Source organism: Pyxicephalus adspersus, chromosome 5 (assembly GCF_032062135.1).
Source record: "Pyxicephalus adspersus chromosome 5, UCB_Pads_2.0, whole genome shotgun sequence".
NCBI classification, from domain to species: domain Eukaryota; kingdom Metazoa; phylum Chordata; class Amphibia; order Anura; family Pyxicephalidae; genus Pyxicephalus; species Pyxicephalus adspersus.
The window spans coordinates 740,815-766,182 of record NC_092862.1 but is presented as its reverse complement, the minus strand read 5'-3'; the positions used below and the strand labels follow the sequence as shown (position 1 = coordinate 766,182).

The following is a 25,368-nucleotide window of genomic DNA, read 5'->3' as shown; positions in this document are numbered from 1 at the left end:
TCACTACTGCCCCCATTCTCTGTGGGGCTGGATGTACTGTCTACCCCGCAAGGCAGTGTTCCCTGGCACGATGAAGTGGTAAACTCACCATAACCTCACATTTTGATTTTTATAATATTAGCAGGAAAAACAGACTACAATGTGACTATAAAAGTTTGCATTGATAATTAAAGAAGACCTTTCGTTCTCTTTTCCTTATCAGGGTACCACGATCACCCCATTCCTGACATCGGTGCTTAATGACCCCTCGCAGTGGGAGACACCAGAACAGTTCAACCCTGGGCACTTCCTGGATGGGGAGAGACAATTTCTCTATCGGGGGGCCTTCATGCCATTCTCAGCAGGTAAGAATCATGGAATTATTCTGTCAGAGCCTAGCTAGGGTGGCATGCATCGATCTCTGCGTCTCTGGCTTCTCAAATTGGAACAATTCAGGGAAAACTAAAAATAGATTAGAACATTATTACGGTCCAGTTGCTTCTATTCCTCCTTCTGGTGTTGATGTAGTATTCTAAGGACATTGAAAATCCTTTGTTGCCAGTTAATCTGATATTATTTTCCAGAGAATATTCAATTTAATAGCCAAAAGAAGGGGGTCACACACTTCCCCCCTCCTTCCTTGGCAATCTAAGCCTTGGAGGACCAGTTATGGGTAGAAGGAAGGTGGCTCATGTCCTTGCTGCTCACTCATTTTCTACCAGGTCCCAGACCTGTGAAAGGGTCTGGTTTTAATATTAGGAGGCACCGCACTCATTTTTTATTTATTTAGACAATACACATATCAATAATTATATAAATGTTTCCTGTACTTACATTGTTTTCTTTGAAGTTCCCCTTAATGCACTTACTTGGTCTGAACAAACCCATTGCCCTACTGTCAATAATATTCTGCTATGTGGATGTATAAACCGAAACACCATCCCTTTCTAAATTCAGACATTTTTCTATAATTTTTCTGTTTTTTGTTATCAAATTTTGATAACATATTGTACAATGGAATGAACAGTCATGTTGCTCATAATTGTTTATCCGTCTGCCTCACCCTCAATTCTCCCCTTTTTCATCTGTAGGTAAGCGTGTTTGTGCTGGGGAGAATTTGGCTCGAATGGAGATTTTCCTTCTTTTCTCCGCTCTGCTGCAGAAATTTACCCTGAAGTTGCCTCCAGGAGCTGAGCGACATGATTCCAAATGGCTGTATGCTAACAAAACTGACATTATAGTGAATACTGAGCTGTGCGCCATTCCAAGAATATTGCCCACCAAGTAATCTGTAATAATCCAAGCCAAGTATATGGATATGAAACTTCTCAATATATATATGGAATGTATCAAGTAACACTATATATGACCAAATAAATAGCTGTACGTGAATAACGACAACCCCTCGTATACCTATGTGTATAAAAAGACCGCCTTGTCAAATAAAAATCAGAGACTATTCCTAAGACCATACATATATATACATACTGGGATGGTGGGGTTTACCTGCAAGCTTACCAATAAATTTAACAATAAAAAAGAGAAAACAGAACTTAGTATATGATGTGTGTACATATGAAATATAAAGAAAAGTTTTGGAATTGGGAGGAAAATTGGGGGGTGTGGGAGCTTTATACTTAAGGTTCTTCCAAAGGTGATTAGGGGATCTGTTAGGGGTGAACAGCGGCAGATTGATCTACCCCGTAATGGTCTCAATGATCTGGTGCCGGTGATGGGAGCAGTGCCAGGCCAGTTACATTTCTTCTCTCATCCCTCAAGTAAATAACCCTCCAATATTCTTTCTAGCTCTCTGTAAAATGGACTTCTTTTCCCATGATTCACCAATGAGTGCTCTGCTCTAATGACTCCCAGTGTAAGGAGGGAGTGTTCAGTGTTAGGACAATCCCGCCGGATGCTCCAACAATAGTCAGCCATCATATGTACAATCCCATCTACCCTGATACCGTCCTTCCATGACCTTCAAACCTTGGGGGAATCATTCACCTTGTTCATCACTGACTGTACCAAGGTTTTCCGGGAAGTTAGAAAGATGGCCATGCAGAAAATACACCTTGATGCTCATATTGCAACCAAGCATTTTGTATCTCTCCAAGAGTTTCTAGACGATTTCTGTATAATTATTGGCTCGTGCGTTTCCAAGAATGTCCTTGACAATGGCTTTGTATGATAACCAAGCATTCTTCTCTCTGACTTCTGACATTGTCCTGATAAAATGTTCATCTTTGATGAGCTGCAGAATCTGTGGACCATCAAATACACCGGCCTTTATTATTTCATATGACAGCTAGGAAATGCCAACATGAGGAACTTGGAACATTCTCCTTCAGTTGGCAAAGCTTTAACTAACTGCTTCATCAGACCCAGTTCCATGTGCAGAGGCGGGAATATAATATTCTATCAACAAGTGGCTCATGTAGAATGTTTGGATCTCCTGGTTTTAGGGCAGATCTTGGAGGCCAATTCCTTTCCCCCCAATACCTCTCATGAGGGCTGCTGCCCCACATGCACAGATAACAGGGGTACTTGGTGTATCTGCATTGCTGACCAAGAAGGAAGCATACCATTTTAAGGTCAACACAGATGACCCAATTGTGTTGGTGATATTGTAACAACTCAATGACTCTCTTTATGTCTGCATATTCTTCCCAAAGAGAAACTGAATGGCCAAACAGGACTGACCCAAATATATTGCCATTGTGAGGGAGGACATACTTTAGGCTCCGCTTTGAGCTATCGATGAATAGTCGCCATTCTGTTGAGTTATAGATAGTGTTGTTATTCGAATTCGGGTCGTCCTAATGTTTGATCGCAATATGACCGTTCAAATTCGGGTGGACCTGACCCGAATTTTGCTGAATTTGAATCCCTGAATTCGACCCTGCCACAATGCCTAGGGACCTCCCCCATGATGCCTAGGGCCCTCCAATTAGAGCAGGGATTCCCCCCTCCATGTTTGTTGTGGCAGGTAGCCGATTGGCTGTCACTGCATGCCACACAGGCAGCCATTGGCCTATATAAGGCCGGGCGTGCCTGCATTTACCACTCCTGACAGAGATTTACTGATAGCATCACAACCTTTCTGTGCTGCTTGGCTTGCTTTGTCAAAGTAAAAAAAATAATAACGTGCTTTACTTAGACTGTGTCACACTGACATAATTAGTGAGATAGATTGTTGGATTGTACTGTATTTGTGCCGTCCTGAAATCTACTGTACTCAGATAGGAAGAGTGTTTCACTGATAGAGGGATAGATAGATGGATGGATGGATAGATAGATAGATGGATGGATGGATAGATAGATAGATAGTCAGTCAGTGTGTTACATACACACAGCCAGAGGCAGGGTCCCCTCGCTGACTGCGTGCACAGTATCACACTTGTACTGAGAGACAGACACACAGACGCAGTGTATACTGCAGTATATAGTTTGTATACTGTGCTGCATATTACAAGCCTACCACTGAAGGAAAGTGCTGCATACAACACAGCGCACTTGCATGTTTTGTGTCAAACCCCCCCTCCCCCCAATCAAATAATTCAACTACTGTACAAATTGAGCATATTAGCTACAAAGTATTTTGCAGGGCGTTAAGCCACAGGAAAGGGCAGCTTTGTCAGGGGTGGCAAGCAAACCAGTATGAGTTTGTTTTTAGCTGCAGACCCAAGAACAAGAAGCGTTGCTGTTGGTGGTGGGCGTCCATTATTGCCACACCAGGCACAAGACGTAGTGGAGTACATGACCCAGCCTGGGTCAAGTGATTGTACCCCCTCTTCATCCCACTCCCAGACACAGGCCGTACAGGTGTCCCAAACAGTCCATGATACACCTGTTCCTCCTAGTTCCTCATCAGCGGCAGGAAAGTCATGTGTACGGCAGTAAGTAGAGGTGTCCCACCGAGGGGTTGGAGAAGCGCAGCTAGATGCTCAGTTGTTTGAGTCATCTGACGAAGAGAGTCATTTCACAGGCTTTCCCCCCAGTTACTTTTTACCAGAACACTCTGAGCCAGACCAGCCAATTCAAACTGGTGCCAAAATGCCACAGCTTCCTTTCGGCACATATAGGGAAACTGTCCCTTCTGATGATGATGATGATGTCCTTGATCCGACATGGGGTGAACAAAGAGATCATAGGCAGGAAGAAGAGGAGGAGGAGGAGGAGGAAGAAGAGAAGGAGGAGGTTGCTGAGCGCCCTCAAAGGGGGAGAGGGAGGAAGAGGGTAAAAGCTACCCACACTCTGCATTCTTCAAGTACCAGTTAGGCAAGTCATAGACGTAAATCGTCGGAAGCTGTCACCACAGCTATGCCTCAACAACCGCGGGCCGGCACCACGAGCACCAGCTCCAGAGCACCTTTCGGCCCAGTTAGATGTTCGCCAGTGTGGGCATTTTTTAATGCCCATAGCGATGACAACACTATGGTCATCTGCAAAAACCCAAACAAACTTGGAACAAGTTGCATGAGCACACAATTAAAAAGCCACCACCTGGTAACCTGGCGTGAACACCTGGTGAAAGTACAGAGCTCTGTGCTACCACCTCCGGCCAAGCAGCAAGCTCAAACTGCTCGATCTTTCTCCGCTGTCTTTCCTCCTCCTGCCACCAAAGTTACCCGTGCTGCTGCCAGCAATTTGAGTGGCGCATGTAGCCGAGCATTACCTTTTTCAGGCTCCACCAGCGGTGAGCAGGAGCTCCAACGCAGATCGGCTGCTGTTTGTGGCATTGCTAGCAGTCAGGCCCAGGCAGGACCAGCACCACCGGCTGGTGGACTCCAATTCGTTACTTTACGCATTCCTCTGCGCGAACCCACAATACGTTATGCCTAAGCAACAGTACTTTGCAGAAAAATGTGTTCCTGCTTTGCAATAACACGTGCAGAGCAATGTGTCCATGGCCCTGCGGCACCTGACAACGGACAGTTGGTCGAGCAAGCATGGAATGGGAAGATATATTTCCTATACAGCTCAGTGGGTAACTTTGGTGGCAGCAGAGGATAATGCAGCTGCAGCAAGGCCTGCATACCTACCTCCACCCAGAGCGCATCGCCATGTAATTTCCTCCTCAACCTCCACTTCCACCTCCTCCTTTGAATCTTGTGCNTCAACCTCTTCCTCCAGGGACACTTTGCCATGGGGACCTAGCACCAGCACCTCCCATTCGGCAGCATCTGTTCACCGCCAGCAACAACCTGCAGTTTGCTATTCCGGTGCACAATTCCAACGTTGCCACGCATCCTGAGATTGTGAAGCCTGGGTTCCCTCAGCCACATGGTCGCAGCCATTCTAAGTGCCTTGCGGGAGCAGGGCTAACTCCCAACAGACTGCAGCCAGGCAAGGTCATGTGAGACAAGGGGGCCAATCTGCTGGCAGCCCTGCGTTGTGGGAAACTCACACACGTACCTTGCCTGGCTCACGTCATGAACCTTATAGTACATCGCTTCCTTATGAATTACCCAGGCCTCCAGCCGCTGTTGCTGAAAGCCAGAAAGTTGTCAGCGCATTTCGGCCGGTCGTACACAGCCAGTGCCAGATTGGTAGATTTGCAGCGAAATCTCAACCTGCCAGGTTAATTTGTTATGTGGCCACACATTGGAATTCCACCTTTTACATGCTGCAGCGGCTGTCTGAACAACAGAAAGCGGTGGCGAATTACGTGTCATAGTCTGTTCGTTTCAGACGTATACCTACATTACCTTTTTTCAGCCCTGCGGGGAGGCTGCAAATTGAAGACTTGTGCACTGTATTGTCACCTATTGAAGAGGCCACCAGGATGATCAGCAGAGATCAGGCCTGTGTCAGTGACACCATCCCCATCATATGCCTGCTGGAACAGATGATGGTGGATCTCGGACATGACACAGAGCGGACGCTGCATCAAGAGATGACGTTTCAATCATCCTCTCGGACATGCGTGCCTACTATGCATAGTGCACCACCAATCCAGGAAGAGGAGGAGGTGGAAGAGGATGAGGAGGACATTGCAGGCATTGGAGAATGGGAGGAAGGGGCAGGGGAGGATATTGAGGGTACATGGCATCCATCCACCCAAACACAAGGTGGCTTGTTCCGTGGATGGGAATACCAGGCGGAGGAGGAGGACCCTGTGCTGCTGTTCGACCCACAGGAGTGTGGGTTCAGAATTACCTCAGCTGTGGGTAGTTTGAACCACATGACATTCTTCATGCAGGAGTGCAAAGCCAAAGATCCACGCATACAACACATAAAACACAACACATAAAACCAAAGACTGACGACTATTGGATTGCTACATTACTGGATCCACGTTACAAGCCTGAGATACAACAACTGATCTTGCCCCAATACAGGGGACCTAAAATGCAGCACTACCAAGAAGTGCTTGTAAGGGACTTGTGCTCAGCTTTTCTGACTGCCTGCAGCAGCAGCAGGGATCCCTATGGCAGTTCCACCAGCCATGGGAGCCAAACAACTGCTTTAAGCGGCATGGGTGGCAGCAGCAGTAGAGGTCGTCTAAGCCAAACTATGCAGGCTTTTTTTCAGTGGGAGCTAGCTGCCAGTCATGCAGCAATTGCCAATGACACTGAGCAGTGGTACTTAGTCATGGTGCAGGAATACCTGAGCCTAAAACTCGGGACCTTCCTCTGAACCTATCTGTCCTTCTGGACCATCTGTTTGGATTCTTTTCTTCCTGATTCTAGGTCCTTCGATGGCCCCAAAATCTTATTCACTTAATTCAGGGAAATATGCAAATTAACCCCCTCTAACAAAATTGGGCACTTCAATATGGCTGGCCATATTCAATGTAAAAAGTAAAAATATTATTTTGGCATATTAGGAACAGGATTGTCTTCTTCTGTATTATAAATAACCTTGTATATTTATTAAAAATCTTCATAAACGTTACAGCAGCAATTTAACAAGGATACAATAAATATGTAAATATGTGTATGTGGTGTCGCCCGATGGATATGACATCTTACAATATGGTAAAATATGATATATACCATTCCATACATTCAAATATGGTCATACATATGGAGTTAAATAACTAAGACCGTACGATAACCCCACCTCCAGCCTTCTGGGCAGTCTCAAACTCCAAAATAGCATCAGATGAATGACATATATTACATATATTCTGCCCTTCACTTGTACATGAATAGGACATCATATACAATGCCCTTTAGTGACATCATGATGCCAGAACCCGCCAGAACTCGCTGGTCTGAGCCTGCCATATGAGAGCATGCGGGTTGTGTTCAGAGACACAACCCACCCACATCTCTAGACCTGCGATTTGTACAGGGAACATGGTGCACAGCCACGGACCACCAAAATTTCCTCCACTGGTTGGTGACTGTTGATATCTAACAATATAAGTTCTTCACCTGAATAAATTGAACCCGTATCGATGGTCATTCAAGAACTTCTCAACAAGGGATAGAAAGGAAAACTGAATAATTCACTATGGGTTGTAGCCAAGAGAGGTGACCAAAATACGTTCAGGTTTTTAGTGGATTTTATGAATAAACCCACTCCTGATTGTGCCCCATTTGCTCCAGATATTATGTCTTGATTAAATGCAAAGGCTAAGGTATTAGACATTACAAATGGATTCTTTCAATACTTTAGCAAAGAGTTGTAAATATAACATTTGCTTTTCAAAATTAGCCATATGTGTTTACTCACTTGCCTTAAAGAATACATCTTAGTCCAGCAGTGTTTTTTCAAGCATTAACAAAGGTATTGCCATGATTCACAAGACCAGATTGTTTGTTGCATTATGTGGATGATCTGCTTACAAAATTAGACAATTTTGAGCTAGTAAAAGACATACACCTTTTCCGTAAAAACCTCACCCTTAAAGTTATGTTTGACAAATCACAACCACAACTTAAATTCACTGTGCCACCTGAATTTATTGCTTTTAACAAACAAGATTTTAAGAATCCTAAAATCTTACATGAACTCTTTGAGGAGAATAATTTAGACAATCAGGACGCCTCAGCTATGCCCTTTCCACCAAATGGAGATGATTAAAAGACATCCATTCCCACAAGGGGAGCCAAAACTACATTTTTTCCATCAATAACACAATTTCTTCATATTCAATCCTTCACCAATTTGGTCACTCAGGAAAATTAGAAAACTGAAAATGTTAATCCTAACCTTCGTAAAGCCTGGAATAACCTTGGAAGAAACCAACATATTGCAATAAATCCCTCAGATAAAGGGGAAATATTGCAGTTTTAGATCAGCCCCATTACAAACAGATTTGTTACAAAATTAGTCATAACACAGAGTGGTACAAAGAAATTTCTCTAACATTATTGACACCTTTTATGCCTCATACTATTCAATTATAAATGACACTTACATAAGAGGCACCATTGACTTGAAAACGAAAAGTTACCTCTACACCAAATATCTGATCACTCCTACATTTACGCCCTCCTGAAGGTACATAACGACTTATGGAATCCATCAGGCCACGCTATAATTTCAGGGATTGAATCTATAGCTTTAAATTCTAGTAAGTTATTATTATTACACAGTATTTATATAGTGACATCATATTATGCAGCGCTGTACAACATCCATAGTCATGACATAGTGGATTCCTATTTAAGGCCACTAGTATTGAATCCACCATCCCACTTAAAAGACACAATCGAACCTTTAAAGTGCACTCTAAACCTCCATATATAATTTCCAAATCACTATTAGTTACCATAGACGTTAAGGCACTGTATTGCAGTATTCCACATAAAAAAGGAATAGACATTATCCGTAAAAATGTTCATATTCACTACCCGTAGCCTTGAATAAATTCTTATGTTCCCTACTGGAATACATTTAACAAGAAATATATTCTCCTTTACAAACCATGTGTACCTTCAAATTCAAGGAGTGGCAATGAGCACATGATGTGCGCTGTCTTACGCCAATATTTATTTAGGAGATTGGAAAAACAACCTATTTATAAACCCTGAACTACGTATTTACCAACAGTTTATTAGTACTTGGAAGCGGTACATAGATGACAATGTCATCTTTTAGACAGGCTCTGAATCACAGCTAAATGAATTTTTCTGCAAACTCCAAAGCCACTCCTACAATTTGAAATTTACAATGTACTACAAATCTTCTAATGCTACAGATAAGGATAATAATACTAGTATGCCTGATTGCTCTAAAATAGCAGATGCAATGGCGGCCATTCTAACCCCTACGCTGCAGGAAACAATAGATAAAGCTATTCAGAAAGGAGTACAATCCCTGAGGCAAAATTTAAAAGCTCAATCTATACGACTAACCTCAGCAGAAACATGTATTTCAACATTGGAGGATGACTTAACTTTAGCAAATGCTAAGTTGGCAGCAATGAAACCGAAGCATGCTAATGTGTCGTTTAAATTGGATGAATTGGATAACAAAGCCAGGCGAAATAATTTAGGAATTATAGGCATACCGAAAAGTGTTGAACAAAATCAATTACAACAAAGTTGTGCAAGTGCTATTCCAGATTTATGAGGTATTCCATATGCATTTAAAGTGGAACGTGCTCATTGTTTGGGGGCTTTCCGGAATGAAATCAAAAGAGCGAGACCTGTGATAGCAAAATATCTGGATTATACAGAGCGTACTTTGATTATTCAAGCATATAGAGCTAAACGGACCTTAATTCTGGATAGACATTCCCTGTTAATTTTTTCAGATTATTTAGTTGAAGTGTCACGGAAACGTAAAAGTTTTAGTGCTCAGAACTTTTCTATCACAAGATTCAACTTACATTAGCATACCCGGCTACTTTGCATAATAAGGATCATCAAATGTCAGACTCATGCTTTTAGGTCAGTTGAAATAAATGAGTACCTTAATGTTTTATGACATGTTTTATCAAATTGGGAAATGGCACCATTGGAGTCACAGGAAGATATATCTTCCTAGCAAATTTCCCAAATATTCACAGGAACAGAGACCAAACAACAAAGACTGATGGACAGAGCTACAAAATAATTAGGACATAGCTTAGAAAAAAGATTCCTTTTCAAACAGAAAGGAATCTCTCCTTAGAGGTAATATGGTAATCTTGTGCCCTGAACTTGAAGTGTCTATATTACGTGAGATACATTCCTATATTAGATAAGTAAATATTAATGTTATCCTTTGAATATCCAAGTTATCATTGAGAGTGAATGATGGGGATATATAGGCTGTGTGATATTGTAACTTTTTATATTTTTGATATATTGCTGCCAAGGCTTTATAAATGTTATAGCGAGTGTTCTATTATATTTACAGAGATGCCCAAGGGCTCTATTTTGTTTGTTTTTTTTTTTTGCTTTTTAGGGGTAAGAGCCTTTAATATATAAGTGTTGAAGATTTTAATGATAGATATTTCTGTGAGGAAAAGGGGAAGTCTTTCAGACCAATTTTGTATGTGTGTGCGTGCTATGTTATTAGCAGTATTTGGGTTACGTTCTATATGTTTCCACTATTGTCTTTTATCATTGCCTAGGAAATGTTTCAAAGTACATCAAAGATTGACATCTTTATCTAGCCATTTTTTGCATTAAGGCAAAGATACACAAACATCATACAATAATCATATCTACCTCTCACATTTTCTACATGAGATAGATCTCAGACTGTTCTAAACTTTGTGAGACTTTTTTACTCCTATATATGATATTTAGGCACTATAGATTCTTTCTATTTGTGAACTATGTATCTCACTCTCCTTTTTATATCACAATCACTAAGTGAGAAACACTTAGAAGTGATATTTTAAAGTTAAGAGTTCTTAGAATGCCCCAAACTCCTTTACAACATTTTGTTCTTGCATATTAACCTTTTGTATTTTGAGTATTGTTGACCTAATAACTACAGAACGTGAAATCCTCTTTTTTTATGGGGGTTATATTCAACTATATCAATCAAATATAAGTAACTGTAAGCAAATTATGATATGGTTTGTAATAAGGATTACTCTATATGGCATTTACTAGTAATCATGAAATAAGATTTTGTGTTAAATGAAACTTTGCTGTATTCATGTATCTGAGTCTTGGCATTACTAGGGACGTCACATAGCATAAAATAGGCCAGAGCATACTATGCCAGATTTGATTTTTATACGATTCGAATCTATACTATACATATAGGTAAATATGTCTCACACTTTCCTCTCCCCAGCATATTTCATCCATTTAAATAAATTCACAATTTACACCTCACTTATTCACTCCCCCTAGCACCTATTATCTTATCTAACCTCTTGGGCGGATAATTTCTGTCCAGATATATATGTCTAAAAGTGGTAAATTCAAGCGGTACATTCATATTGCATTCAATACAGTTATTTTGTATTGACAGCAATACAAATAGATTGAAATTGAAATTCCTGCCACGCCCCAAACGAAACTTCGGCACGCACCAATGTCACTGGGAACTTCCCAGTGACTCATCAGTAGCAGACGACGCGGAACACGGGGATCGCGGGGGAAGGGTGCCGTCAGATTAGGTAAGGCTCAATTTACTATTGTTTTCTATTGTTTTAGCTACCCTGAGCGTGACTCTGGGTTACTGCTTTCAGCGTCTTTTTTATCCCGAGTCACACTCTGGGTTACCGCTGGGTGGGGGGTAAATCCTCTATCTTGAGCATCATTTTCATAATGCATGGAACTTTAATGTATAATTATTCCCTTAGGATAACTAACTCCTCCAGAACCTAACCTTACAGGAGGACAAGAACGCCCATTGTTATGAGCGCATTGGGTTTAGCATGCCAGCGATTCTTCTTGGTATGCAAACCCCCTCCCCCCGCCCCGGTCGGCTGAGTTTTGATGCCCATGACTGACCAAATAGGAAGTTCTTCTAGTTTCACTATTGGGCCAGTGAAGGCGGTACTGGATACATAAGGCCTGATTTATTAAAGCTCTTCAAGACTAGAGAGGATACACTCTCATCAGTGAAGCTGGGTGATCCTGGAAGGCCTGGAATAGATTTCCTAAAAGTCAGGGGGTTAACAAATCTGGCCCATAACATTTGATTTTTCCAGTTGGCATGAAAACTAGCACCTCCTAAGAGGTGTTACTGTACTTCAACTCCCGTTGTAGTAAGAGCAAACCCAGAAGTAAGGCGGAAGTCCCACACTACCCAACCTCATCAATTGTACTGCGCATGAGGTAATAAATACACACATAATGCTCCAGAATGTGGCTGGAAGTCCCCAGCGGACAGCTCTTCTGTTTCACTACACCCCAATGGAATAATGTACCGGTAAGTCATTCCTTTTAACAGAACAATGTGATTTTGTCCTCCCCCCTCATTTCCAGTGCTCCAATCTGCTGTTATTAAATAGAGGAAAGAATAATGTTTTTCATTGCAAACACCAAATATCAGCCCGGAGACCGTCCTCTAGTGGACATATAAAATATTACAATTCACTTTTTATTTAAATATCTATGACATCTCTTGATACTTTGTATAATCTATCTTTTTATCTTGTAATACAGCATCTTGCTCACTGCTAGTTTCCGGATGGAAAATTAAGCTCTCGAGTACACCAACAATAACCCGGAGGTACGTCCTTTAATCTATATAAAACTCCAACATACCACCTACGAGTTATATATACGTATACCCTATATATTCTATTTTATTGTCATGTTACTATTAAGAGCCGTCACAGTCCCCACTGATAAGAGGTCTTGTTTGAGAGAATTACCACTTAAAATAGAAAAGTAGAAAAAAACAGTCTTCTTACAACCTATAAGTTTTGCTATCGTAATTTCCCTCATAAATAAACTCCATTTTAGGTCTCTCAATGAAGATGTCTGACACTGTTAATATCTCTATCACTTCTCCAAATACCGTCAGAGCATTACCAGCATATTCCTTCTGACTGCAGCTAGCGTATAAGTAAGGATTCCTACTATATTAGTTGTCCTTATTGGAACTTATAACAGTACACTTTTTTATCTAACAGTAATTATATTATTTTGTATTCTCATTTAGAGTCTTTACCACACAACCGTTCAGCTACACTAATCTGTTTTTCATTATACATAGTCACCAAGATCAGTCACTGACAGATAAAAGTCCATTTTTTACCACACGAAATCCTGGTACACTTGAACATGGATATGCAATGTGAATATAATATTTGCTTTAAGCTTATTTATGTGATACGCTCTATAGTACTTACCTGTGTATTGTATTATTTGTTACCCTAGTGTTGTACTCTCAGAACCCCTAAATGGGCGAAACGCGTCGGGAACCGAGCCATGTCAACCTTTTCCATATCAGCCCCATTCTTGCAAACTGATCACAGACTTACATTATAGCTTAGAACAATCTCGTTATCAGAGGTTCTAGCACAGTAGAGCTATGTATAGTTTAGACCACATACGTGTTTGCTACATAAATAATTGTATCTATCATTATATCTTGTGCCGTAAAAAAGCCTGTCTCTCACTTTTCCTAATTCTACTGATCACTACAGAGACTGAAGAGCAAAGTTTTGATACAATAAACGGTTCAAGCTCTCTTTTCACTTCCTGTACGAACTTACAAAGCTTTGTGATGGTTTCTAGGATCGGTGAAGTTTTCCAGAAAGTGTAAAGCATTTTCTTGGTCGGGGGTAAAGGAGGAATTCAGAACAGTAAAAGAAAGTTTTTATAACCTATAAAAAAATTTCCAGGTCAAAATGAACAGAAATTGGCTACTGCATGAGGGGTGACAGCTGTGACAGAAATAGCTTTTTAAAATACATCACCTAGATAAAACTCCCAGTGTACAACTGTTGACTTTGTTACTGCAAAGGCCGAATACCAATCTAGAAAGATAGCAGAACATTTACTAAACTACAAATCATTTCACAATTTTATTAAAATGGAACTTACCTACACTGAATAGCCCCCATCAGGCCAAAATTACCTTCCCAAATCCCACCCAGCTTACAGACAAGGCACAAAGTGAATTAACATTTGGGACATTCAGTTCTTTATTGAGTAATATGTATAAAAATATCAAAAGGTATACAAAAATAAAGACATTCTTTGTAAGATATCTATACACAAATGACAGAAAAGATTTTCATTCAAAACATTTTTCATTCCATTATTCAATAATAAAGATGATTATTCTAATATTAAAAAATGATTTCCCCCATTCCATCAGTACAACCAACAAGTGAATGTAACTCTGTCCTGATGATTTGTCCCAAAAGCCGTCACATTATTTTTTGTTCTGTCTGGCACTTTTGGACACCTTTACAATTCCGCACCGATACCAAACTTCTGTACAGAATAACTGCAGTCTGGACAAAGTGACATTCTCAGCTCAGTGCTATGGGATGGGTGAAAGTGATACATTTATTGCTGCTTTAATTCTAGTGCTTTTATGTGGCTGAAATTTGAATCACAATTATCAGTACCTCTCTATTATGGGAATACAGATAGGCTTTATGTAAATCCTGTGGAAACTGTATTCCTATACTGATACCATACAACAGCTCACATCCTTTTTTAGAATATTTCTTTTAGGTTATAGGTCTGAGACTCTACCCCCTGAGGTTTATCGGCAGTGACTTCTTCCTCCATGTTGGCAGAGTGTATAAACAGAGATAGGTCACTGTGTGGGATATATAATATCCATTAAATAGGCGCCACTTAGATTAGAATGAAATGATTTGAGAAGGTAGAAATGCATTTGCTGGTTGGGGAATTGGAGATCTTGTCATAATAAAGACATTTGAACAGGAGTTGGACCCTCTGTGCTACCAGCACGTTAGCTGAGGTGATATCAGAGGTACCTAAGGTACCGCCCGGCGACCACCCCCCGCAAGGGGTGTTGGGTTTTGCTGCGAACGGCACCCAGGTTGCGGCCCCCAGACTTACCCGTGCAGGTAGCATCTGACAGCTGGAGATAACCAAAGGCAAAGTACAAAATCGTCAGGCAGAATCAAAAACCGAAAACAGGACCGGGTCAGGGCAGGCAGAGAACAAGCACAGTCAGGACAAGCCAAGGTCAGGAACAGGAAACCAGGACTGGAATCTGAATGCTCACAGGAACCTCAGGTAGTAACACCTATTGCTGAGGCAATAGATGTCTGACTGAGCCCAGCATATATAGGGAGACGGACAGGCTAGCTGGACGTGGACTAGGAGGACAGGTGAGAATCAATAGCAGAAAGGGCTCGGCAACGCTCCTAAGTCCAGAGCCAGCAGAGCAGCTACAGCAAGGTGGGAACAGCTGCTGCTAATCAGACAATATCAGGAGGACTACAAGTACCAGGTCAGCAGTGCTGCTGATCTGTGACAGATCTATCCTGGCAGATACAAATTTGACCAAGTAAGTGCCAGCAGGGTATAATGACTACAAACATTCCTTAATCAGACCATGAGTGGCTGGATATGATGGATGTTCTCTAATGTCTGTAGCCACCTTTAGCTCATTTACTTTTCCCAGGAGTGTAAAGACTTTAAGTGGTGCAGCATAGCTTATTTAACTGGCCAGTAAACCATTTTACCATCAGCCAGTTGGCAATCTAGAGGATATTTATCCCTGGGCCAGTACCACCAAGCTAGATCGTGGCTGCTGGATTATTGTGGGAGGACGAAGCATGGACATCAGTGATCAATATATTTCATGTCTTAGAGCTGTGTGAGCTTCATGTCTTAGAGCATTGTCTTTGCGGAAGCTCCAGGAATATGTGTGACTTATTCAAACCATTATTCCACTCTAATTATTTAAAGAGTGACTTGTTGTTCTCCTTCAGAATAGAGAGCAATGTGTCCTTGTCCTTATTTCCCCAACCTCTAACAAAACCGAGGAGCTCTCTCATCTTCTCCTCAGGGGTTGGCTTACTCCTCACAATGTTGTACTGCTCATCAGGTAAAAGTCCCTGATCTTTGAGCCTATCTAAAACAGGTTCTATTGGGTGCACGCCATTGATCAGTTCTGTTCGATGTTTGTCTACAAAGTGTTTTATTGGTGAATCAGGACCTGTAATAGAAATAGTTATATGTCAGCTATTATTCAGTACATGCTGCTTTCTCTGCATTCATGCTGCACTTTTTTAATCATTGGAATGGGAAAATATATTTTTGTTGGTTTCACTTGACATTTAAGGGGGAGATATGATCATCCTGTATAAATATATAACAGTCCATATAGAGTACTCTCTTCCCCATTATTCACTTTGAGATCATTACAAAGCACAAGGGGGCGCTCTTTCCGTCTAAAGGAAAATAAGTTTAAGCTGCGGATAAGGAAGGGATTCTTCACTGTAAGGTCTGTGAAAATGTGCAATCGTCTCCCTCAGGAAGGAGTTTCAGCAAGTTCTATAGATTGCTTTATGAGAAAGCTGGATGATTTCTAGAAGCACAGAATATAACTGGGGATTAAGGCTTTAAAGTAAAAATAATAGTGACTGCTGATCCAGGGAACATCCGATTGTCTCATGGGATCAGGAAGGAATTTTTTTTTTCCCCTGTTGAAGCAGATTGTACCAGGATTTTTTTTGCCTTCCTCTGGACCAACTATGGCTATAGGGTTTTATATCTGGGATATGTTTTTTTCCCTAGTGATTGAAGTTGATGGACTTAAGTCTTTTTTCAACCTAACCTATTATGTAACTAATCCTAGAAATACAGTTGACATTTAAAAATCCGTCAACCTTGGGAACTGATGCACCTGATTTTTTTTTTTAATACTTACCTCTACACACGCCATCCTCTGGCAGCACCGCAGACATCTGGCACTGTTCCAGGGGGAAGGGACTTTTCAATGTGTTTTCAGTTTAGCAAGCAAATGTTTCTGCAGAACAGCGCCAAAACATTAGTGGCCAAATATGGTACCGCAGTCCCTTTATTGAATATGAAATCTGAAATTCATGCTGGGAAACTGATTATCGATGTCCAGAAATTCGAATGTCTACTGTAGTTTCAACCTTTGTCAGGTTGTCAGGTCCCTGTCAGGGACAGTTTGGCTCACTTCCTGTTCTGTAATGACTGTTATTAAAGAAAGAAATGTCCTCAGCAGAGACACAGCCCATAGCAATGCAAGCAGTAATCATTGGGGGCATAAGACTCTCATTGGTTGTAATCAGAAAATACACAGAAATTTCCTTGTAGCTGCTATATTAGTGGTGTGCTATAAATGTGCCAGTATAGATATTTGTGTCCCCATTGCCAACAAAAAACATGCATTGGCAAAAATGAAGAAATAGAATGTTGGTGGGGTGGTTAGGTGTACTGGCTTTCAGCTGGGCATCACCAGTGAGGATTTGTATGCCAGTGCCATAACCATGCTCTATGTTTATAGATATGTATAAAAGATACCTTAGAAAACACCAGGAAGCATCCTAGATTCAGCTCTTTGTGTTCTAGATGGTGGATTCTGGTGGCTGCATTTTATAGAAGTTACTTGGAAAATAAACTCAAAGCATGTTCTCACCCTGGAGGAAATTGTTGTCTATTTCTGAGTGGCAAATACAAAACCACGGTAGGGAGGTGTTCTAGTTTTGAAAGGGGCAGACCAACCATTGGTTAGGTAGGGTAGGTAGAGAGTGTTGGGACTCTTCCCACTGTCCCACATTGTAGACTGGGACATTTCTAATGGCTAGGCCTGTCTGGCACTGACATAAAGAATGTTTCTCCGATTTAGGGGACATCATATGAGGAGGAAGTAAAAGCAGAGTTCCCAGTTTGACCCCCAGCTACTCATTATGAACCACAAATATTTTGCAAATTCAGATATTGAAAATGCTTCTCTCTATCCAAGCTTCGTGTGTAAATAATCCCAGTTACTTTCTGGTATTTACATCAAAGAAATAGTAATAAAAAATTAATTGACATTATCAAGATGTTACTTATATTACAAGTTTTGGTTTATGCTTAGACAAACCCACGATATTCACCTGTCGCCATCCTCAGGGTGCTGCCATCTTCATCTTTTTGTATCCTTGGCAGCTTAGAAGAGCTTAGAGCAGCTATTGCAGGGACATCACCCGCTCTTTCTGCAACAACAACCTGCCTGATCACCAAGTGTTTAAAGTGGGATATTAGTTCCACTGTAATAGGTTCCTGATTCCTAGTACAATGCCTTGGTTTGTGTATAAAGCAAATAAGTATTAGCATCTAGGTATCTATGGGATGGGCACATCTGAAGTCAGATTCCTTGTATGAGGTTCTATTTTGTGACTATATGTGTGTCTATTTCCTTGTAGGATGTCTCGGTTTGTGCACGGACCTTAAGATGAATTGATCATTGCACTAAACAAAAATCCTTGTCCGCTGGCTCAATGATTAGCATGTCGGCATTTGCAATAGTAGGTCACAGGTTCAAGTAAGGACACTATCTGCATGATGTTTTTATGTTCTACCTATGTTTGTGTGGGTTTCTTTACATTTCCCCCCACATTCCAACACAAAAAAATATGGGTAAATTGAATTCTCAAAAACAAAAAAATGTGCTTAGGCTGTGATAATAACATATGATTATGTTAGGCAACAATAGGTTGTGAGCTCCTTTGAGGGACAGTTAGTGACATGACTATGGACTTTGTAATGCACTGTGTAATATGTCGGTGCTATATAAATACATGTTATTAATTGTGTTTATGGCTCTCTCTCACTTTCATTAACCACCATCAATATACGTGAAAATTCAGAAGACAGCAGATCCACTTTTAGGATGAATAGAAGCCATATTGACAACACAATGAAAGTCACAGCACCACGTCCATAGTGGACTTTGTAGAGGAAAGGAGACACACAGTAAAAGTAACATACCCACTTTCTTGACAGATGCACATGCTGTTATCTCCATTTGTTTTAGTTCCCCTAAAGAAAACAAATTATTAAAATAAAAAAATTGTTATACTCATAAAAAGTATACATTCAAAATAAAGTACAGTTAGAATTTCCTTCCATCTGTATTAGGTGGCATTCGCATTCACTTAAAACCCAATTTCCACGCCCCAGCTCTGAAAGTAAATTTTGTATTTCAATGTTTTTATTGGAACTTTTCACATATAAAATACATATATAACAATCGGACACGCCTTGTAACAATAATAACTTTACATTGTATAAATAACAAAGGCACATTTTGAAATTTTGGAATTTTAACAACAATCAAGACAATATAGAATGGGTAAAATTTCACCTGATAACATCTTATGAAAACATAACAGTAGTCTCAGCACAACATGGAAAGGATTAACAAACACAGAGCGGAAATAGGTGAAGGAGAGGGAAAGACTAACTCCTCATAATATAAAAATTAATGAGACCTTGTATTCAGTTAGATCTGTAATGCACCCAGGTTTCCCAAATGTGATTAGATTTGTCTAGGGTGTTATTCAGTGTATGTGTTAACCTGTCCTTTACCATCACCAAATTCATTTTACCAAATAGTGGTTCTATGAGTATTGTATTTAGTTTCCATGATTTGGCCGGTGTATTTCTGGCTGCCAAAAGTATAAGTTTGGCAAGTTTTTGCATTGTTTTTGATGTGATTTGGTCCACTTTACTAAACTGAGCACCTTCAGGTGCAAAAGTAAATTTTGTGATAAAAAAAAAAAAAGAAGTATTATGCCTCTCATGACACACTAAAAGACAGACAGATCATTCAAAAAGTTTATATATTAATTTAGGAAATCATACTAGTCAGTGGTAGTAAATCCATGTCTAAAGCAATTGTCTGGTAGCTGCCTTGCTAAAACATCTCTTCAAGCACAGATTTACCACCAATCTCTGACTGGTAAATTGATACAAAATTTACTGCAAAGACTTATTAGTCTTTATTTTGGAAGATGTTTGATGAACTTTTAAACTACAACTACATGCTTGTCCATACATTTTTTAAGTAGTTGTAGAAATAGTTTTTGGCCCAGTAGATAATTATTGGGTTCCATCCAGGTATGTCCAGGCCAAGAGGTTGCTTTCAGGGTGTTATCAGGCACATTCTGAAAAACCCAATCCAGAGGCTGCCCTAAAGGATGGGGCGTAATGTTACCAATCCACCGCAGATAGTCTGAAGCATACTGCAGCATCACCAGCCTCCCTTTAGCTGTGAAGTTTCCACCATTCTCTGCATCCTCTGCACAGACATGAGGCTGGGCCCAGCTAAAAAGGATTTTGGAGAATGTGCTGCAGCAGATTGGTTCCTGAATTTAGTCCTGTCCTCCTATTGGCTGCTAGTCTTCCCTTAATCCTCCCTTGTTCCAGGCTCACATTGCTAGATCCTTAGTGTTCCACTATTCTGCCACTGTGTTCTCGGTTCTGTTTTTTTGGATTTTTTGACCTTGACCTCGTCTGTGATTGCCCGCTGCTCGGACCTTGGCCTGTTTAACTACCTTGTGTGTTCCTGCCTGATAGCTATTCCTATATGTAAGTCATGTGATCCTTGTCACCCAATTATGGGGAAACCCTGGGGACTGTGTCCTGTTGACCTTCTTGCAACAAAGTAGTTGGGTGGTTACTTGGGTCACTGACCCATCACTCCTTGCAGGGTGCAATAGTAAAGTCCAGGTGGTTGCTTCAGGTAAACCCATGTTACCTGCCAGGGGGGATGGGGGGCTACCTGTAGAAACCTACCTGGCCTGGTCTGTTATAGCGTCTGCTGGGCTTACCTGTGCTGGAGTGATTTTTGAGTGTTTACAAGTTACTGACCTTTGCCTGTTCCTGACATTTCGTTTGAACTCTGCCTGGACTGACTTTAGCTTCTGACCTTCCCTTTGTACCTCGCTTTGTGGACCGATTTCCTGTGTGTGGACTGCGCCTTGTTTTTGGATTTCCTGATAATTCTGTACTCTGTATCTGTGGGCTCCTGGTCAGCTGCGAGCCTATCTCCAAACACCATCCATTGTGCACTAAGTCTTGGGGGCAACCGAGTGCTGGGGGACGCAACCAGTCCAAGAGGCTGAGCAGGGTCTGTATAGGTGAAGGTGCGGCGTTAAATTGGGGGACTGGTATCTGTAGAATATTGGTACTGACCAGGGCCTTACAGTCACTCCGACATACGGCTCCCCACGCATGTGGGGTGCGAAGTCTGTAAATTTAATAGTCAGTGACATCCAAAAGGTTGGTGACCACTGCTGTTTAATGTAAATCGGAGGTGCCTTACAATGAAAGCCCCAATATAAAACCATTTTCAGACAATGTGAATTCAAGAGATGCATCCCTGATTTTAATCTATCCGTATTGTCCTATTTTGATTTTATGGGCAGAAAGTATCATACTCTATGACAGACCTATGAATAATGTTATACAGTGCTCAGCTGATCTTTTCACAGCATTACAAAGTAATATAATATATAATATAAAGTAATAGTACTTACCTTCTGTGATATAACCTTCCCAGATTAGATCTTTACTCCCAGATTGACACACATAAAATAAAATTTGCTTGGCTCCTCTATCCACAATAACTTCAAAATGAGAAACATTTTCAATGTTATCACTGAGGTCAAGCTCCTGGTCCTAGAAAAATATGGAATAAAAATACTTATTCTTGTGTATAAGACTATTGTTACAGTGATTAAAATCAAATGCTCCCAGCAGAGGCTTCAAATAGTTGCTGTTCCTGCTGGTTATGTCACGGATATGTGAAATGATCACCGTGTGGTTCCTCAAACTTCTACTAACTATTGTGGCCTGTAGAGACGAAGAGAATGAAACCACTGAGTACAACGAGGGACCAGGAATATGACACTTGTGAAACTGTCGGGATCTAAATGATCTTCAGCCCGGGGTTTCTTTCCACTATTACAGAAATCATATCTCCCTGATGTTCAGTGTGTGTGGGGAGCTCCTATTTTACCATGCCAAGCTAAGCATGCAAATATTGCTGTTTCTATGCCTTTTTTTCTGTGCAAGAAGGTATCTGAGTGGGTCAATATTGTACCTGAAAAAAAAAAACACCATGGCTGTTGTGCTAAAAAATAAATACACACAAACCCCATGGAAAAAAGTCCAACACATTACTATTGGTACATTTTATGAAAGTGCCACAAATATGTGTGCACACATGCATTTATTTTATTATTTTTTTTACTTCACTTTATACCTATTACAATGGTGTTGTCTGTAACAAGTCCTGCTTTGGAGATATCAAGGGTGTACCAGACCCCTGATGTACTTGACTTGTTTACATTTAGGGGACGTATTTCTCTTTACTAATGACTTGTATGATGCCATCATTTTTTTTCACACTGTCCAAGCCACTCCAGTGTTTATCATCTAGCTGTTCCCTGTAGCTCCTCTACTCACTTTCAGCTCTTCACATGCCAAAGTCTTTTGGTGGCGAGCTTCATCTAGCTGGCTTTTTCCCCATTGTACCCCTCCCATATTGATCATTTATGTATGTGCTTAGTCTCAGTAATGAGTGCTGACTGACTGGCCAACCCCCCTACCCCATTCACCTCTTCTGTTCACCTTTCCCTGATGTTAGTACCGCAGTTGCTCCAGTGGTGATTGTTGGTTGACTGGCTGTCCTCCGCTGTTACACTTCTCCCTCAACATACTTAATCTTTTGCCCTTCGGTGTTGGGTGTCTATTGGCTTGATGTTTGCCTTTGCCTATACCAGCAGAAGCTTCTTCTTGCTTTTCAATGCTTCCCATTGGTTTTTAGAGACATAAAACTCTAAGCCTTGCTCCAGTCCTTGACCATAATCAAGCATTTTTTTTTTTCAGTGAAACTTTTTACCACTTACATATGACAGATGTATTTATTATGACCCTGTGTAGATATATGGATTTTACCTTTGGCAGTATATTTGCAATGGGTTGAACTTTGACAGTGTACTCTGTCTTGGTATATAATTTGCTCTTCACTGCAGGTGGTTTTTCCATGTCCTTGAATCCAGACCTTTCCTTCAGCTCTTTAAGTTTCTGCTTAACATCAGACAATCAAGTAAGAAGTGAAGAATGATAGAAGACAGAACACAAAAAATAAAGTTTGCTGCAGGTGCCAGTCTCGCAGGTGCAATTCTGAGCCTGGGAGTGCCTGCTGTTCCAGATTTAATCAGCTTCATCCCAGGAAATAGCCTATTAGTTGCCCTTGGCTATGTCCCTACTAGTGCTGAGCCCCCTAGCTCTGCTGAGCATTTCCAATACAACTGTATGTTGATCGAGTGCTTTCCCGGTCCAGCTCTTTCTCTAACCCCTTGTCTTCCAGGCTGTTGTTTTCCTGCCTGTTCCCTTGTTCTGTTTCTGTGTTCCCCCGTGTCTGCGACGACCCCCATTTCTCCCATGCATCCTGTGTCTCCTATGTTCCCTGGTGTCACCTGTGCCTCTTGTTGCATCCTGTGTACCCTGTGTCTGTGGTGACCGCCATGTTTCTGGTGTCTGTTTCCTGGATTTCTTGTAACTTGTCCCCTGGCTTTGTTCCTGACCTCTCATGCTTGCTGCCTGCCTCGCCTCTGCCTTTCTTGACTATTCTCCTCCCTAGTGATTCTGTACCACACTCTGTTCTGCCCACCCTGGTGGGCTCAAGGACCACTCCCTGGCAGAAGCTTAGATTCGGCACTTTAGCCCCTCTCTTGGCTCACACCAATATTATGCAATCTATAGCGTCACCTAGAGGCTACATCCCTTAAAGCATGATAAAGGTTATCAGAATTAAACACATTTCCTTATTAGACTGATTTACTACTGGTGTTTGCACATTGGTAATTATTGTTCTCAGCCACCACTATTGTGAATAATATGGGTTTGCTATTTTATAGCAATAAGCCAATAAAAAGAAAGTAGTGTAATAGAAACAACCAATCCAAGGAAGGTAATGAGATAATAAAATAAGGACTCCTCTCCACCCATAGCTTACCCATATCTCAGGATGGTATTTTGGGATCACATAAAGATGAAATTTATACTCCATGTATTTGATGTCTTCTGGACAAACAACCTTGCTGTATAACAGAACCTTCCCCTGGAAAGGAATGGGTCGATTCCACAATTTTGAAATTAGGGAAATGAGTCCAGAAAAGGAAGGATTTTTCAGCACAAGATGAGAGGGTGTAATGGTTGCTGGGCTAATTATTTTCATTTTATCATCTTTAAAATTGCCTCATCTAATCAGTGAGTTCATCTTACCTGTGTAATAGAGAATATTCAGAATTTGTAACATACTGGGCCTGATTCAATAAAGCTCTCCAAGGCTTGAAAGGATACACTTTCATTGGTGAACCTGGGTTATACAGCAAACCTGGAATGGATATGGTCTAGGATTCAAAACATTTGCTGGCAAATTAATTTAAAGAAATATATTTCAGATTTGCTGGATCACCCAGGTTGATTGATAAAAGTGTATTCTCTCCAGCCTTGGAGAGCTTTAATAAATCAGGTCCACTTATTGTAGGGTAAACACTTAAAGGAAACTAACAATATACAAAGACATCCCCATCCCCTAAACAAAGACATCACATGGAATTTCCATGTGAAATAAATTATTGTGGGTACTTGAGTTTACCACATCCGTTATGCTTCTAGCTTTTTTTTTATTAAACCTAGTTGACAAATTCTTTAGCTTCTTCTCTATTGGATATGCTGAGTTAACTTTTTTGAGTTATTAAAATAGTTTTTCCAACAACTGTTATTGTCCTGAAGTTGTATTCTACCTAAAGTGCCCTCAGATTTATCACCCGTGTTTTGCCCCCGTTAGGCTTCTTCAAGGGTACCCGTGTGCTTTATTATATATGCCGTCTAATTATCTCATATATCTTATAAATACAACTGAACGGCATATATATTAAAGCACACAGCTACCCCTGAAGAAGCCTAACGAGGGCAAAACGCGTCCGATGATAATTTACTGTTCCATCGTTTGTTTGTATCCGCGTCTAGCCGTTTTGCTATTTTTGGATGATAACATAAACCTGTACAGTGGGTGCTAAATGTCTACTTACTTTGTGAGAATTGAGCATTATTTGGACCAAAGGTTTGTTGGCCCGATTACAATCTTTCTGCCCATGTAGCAGAATATTAATGTTTATGTTTGATACACAGTGGTACCTTGGTATAAGTCCTTAATCCATTCCAGATCCTTGGACTTATACCAAACAAATTTTTCCCATAAGAAATAAAAGCAAAATGATTAATCGTTCCCATGAAAACAAAAAATCCTATTGCTATTGGCATATTATACACTGATGGGGCTGTATGAAATAATTTAAACACTGTTTAATACTAAAACACATAAATACAAAAGCAATTAGATGAAATAAATGAAAATGTAACCTAACTTTACCTTGCTGAGAAGAGTAGAGTGCCTACTAGGATGGTGCAAAGAAGGGAGGAGGAGGAGACGTTCTGTATATCACAGATAGTTATAGCGCGGGTGGTTCACTGAATGGTAGCAACTGGCGTACTGACGCTCATG

General features: G+C 40.8%; 2 protein-coding genes across 2 annotated transcripts in view; one reads left to right on the top strand and one right to left on the bottom strand.

Moving 5' to 3' along the window:
• The window catches only part of LOC140331861 (cytochrome P450 2C29-like), a 16,144-nt gene extending 14,823 nt beyond the window's left edge, over positions 1–1,321 (top strand). The window contains 2 exon segments of the mRNA XM_072413195.1: positions 203–344; positions 1,071–1,321. Coding sequence (XP_072269296.1) covers positions 203–344; positions 1,071–1,267 — 339 coding nt within the window. The 3' untranslated portion in view covers positions 1,268–1,321.
• Positions 1,322–13,143: 11,822 nt separating this feature from the next.
• LOC140331860 (NACHT, LRR and PYD domains-containing protein 3-like) overlaps positions 13,144–25,368 on the bottom strand; it is a 45,026-nt gene continuing 32,801 nt past the window's right edge. Inside the window, exons 13-17 of the mRNA XM_072413194.1 lie at positions 23,815–24,056; positions 22,752–22,880; positions 21,329–21,470; positions 18,777–18,827; positions 13,144–15,987 (exon numbers count right to left, since the gene is read on the bottom strand). Of these exons, the coding sequence (XP_072269295.1) occupies positions 15,728–15,987; positions 18,777–18,827; positions 21,329–21,470; positions 22,752–22,880; positions 23,815–24,056 (824 nt within the window). The 3' untranslated portion in view covers positions 13,144–15,727. The remainder of the gene's footprint in view (positions 15,988–18,776; positions 18,828–21,328; positions 21,471–22,751; positions 22,881–23,814; positions 24,057–25,368) is intronic.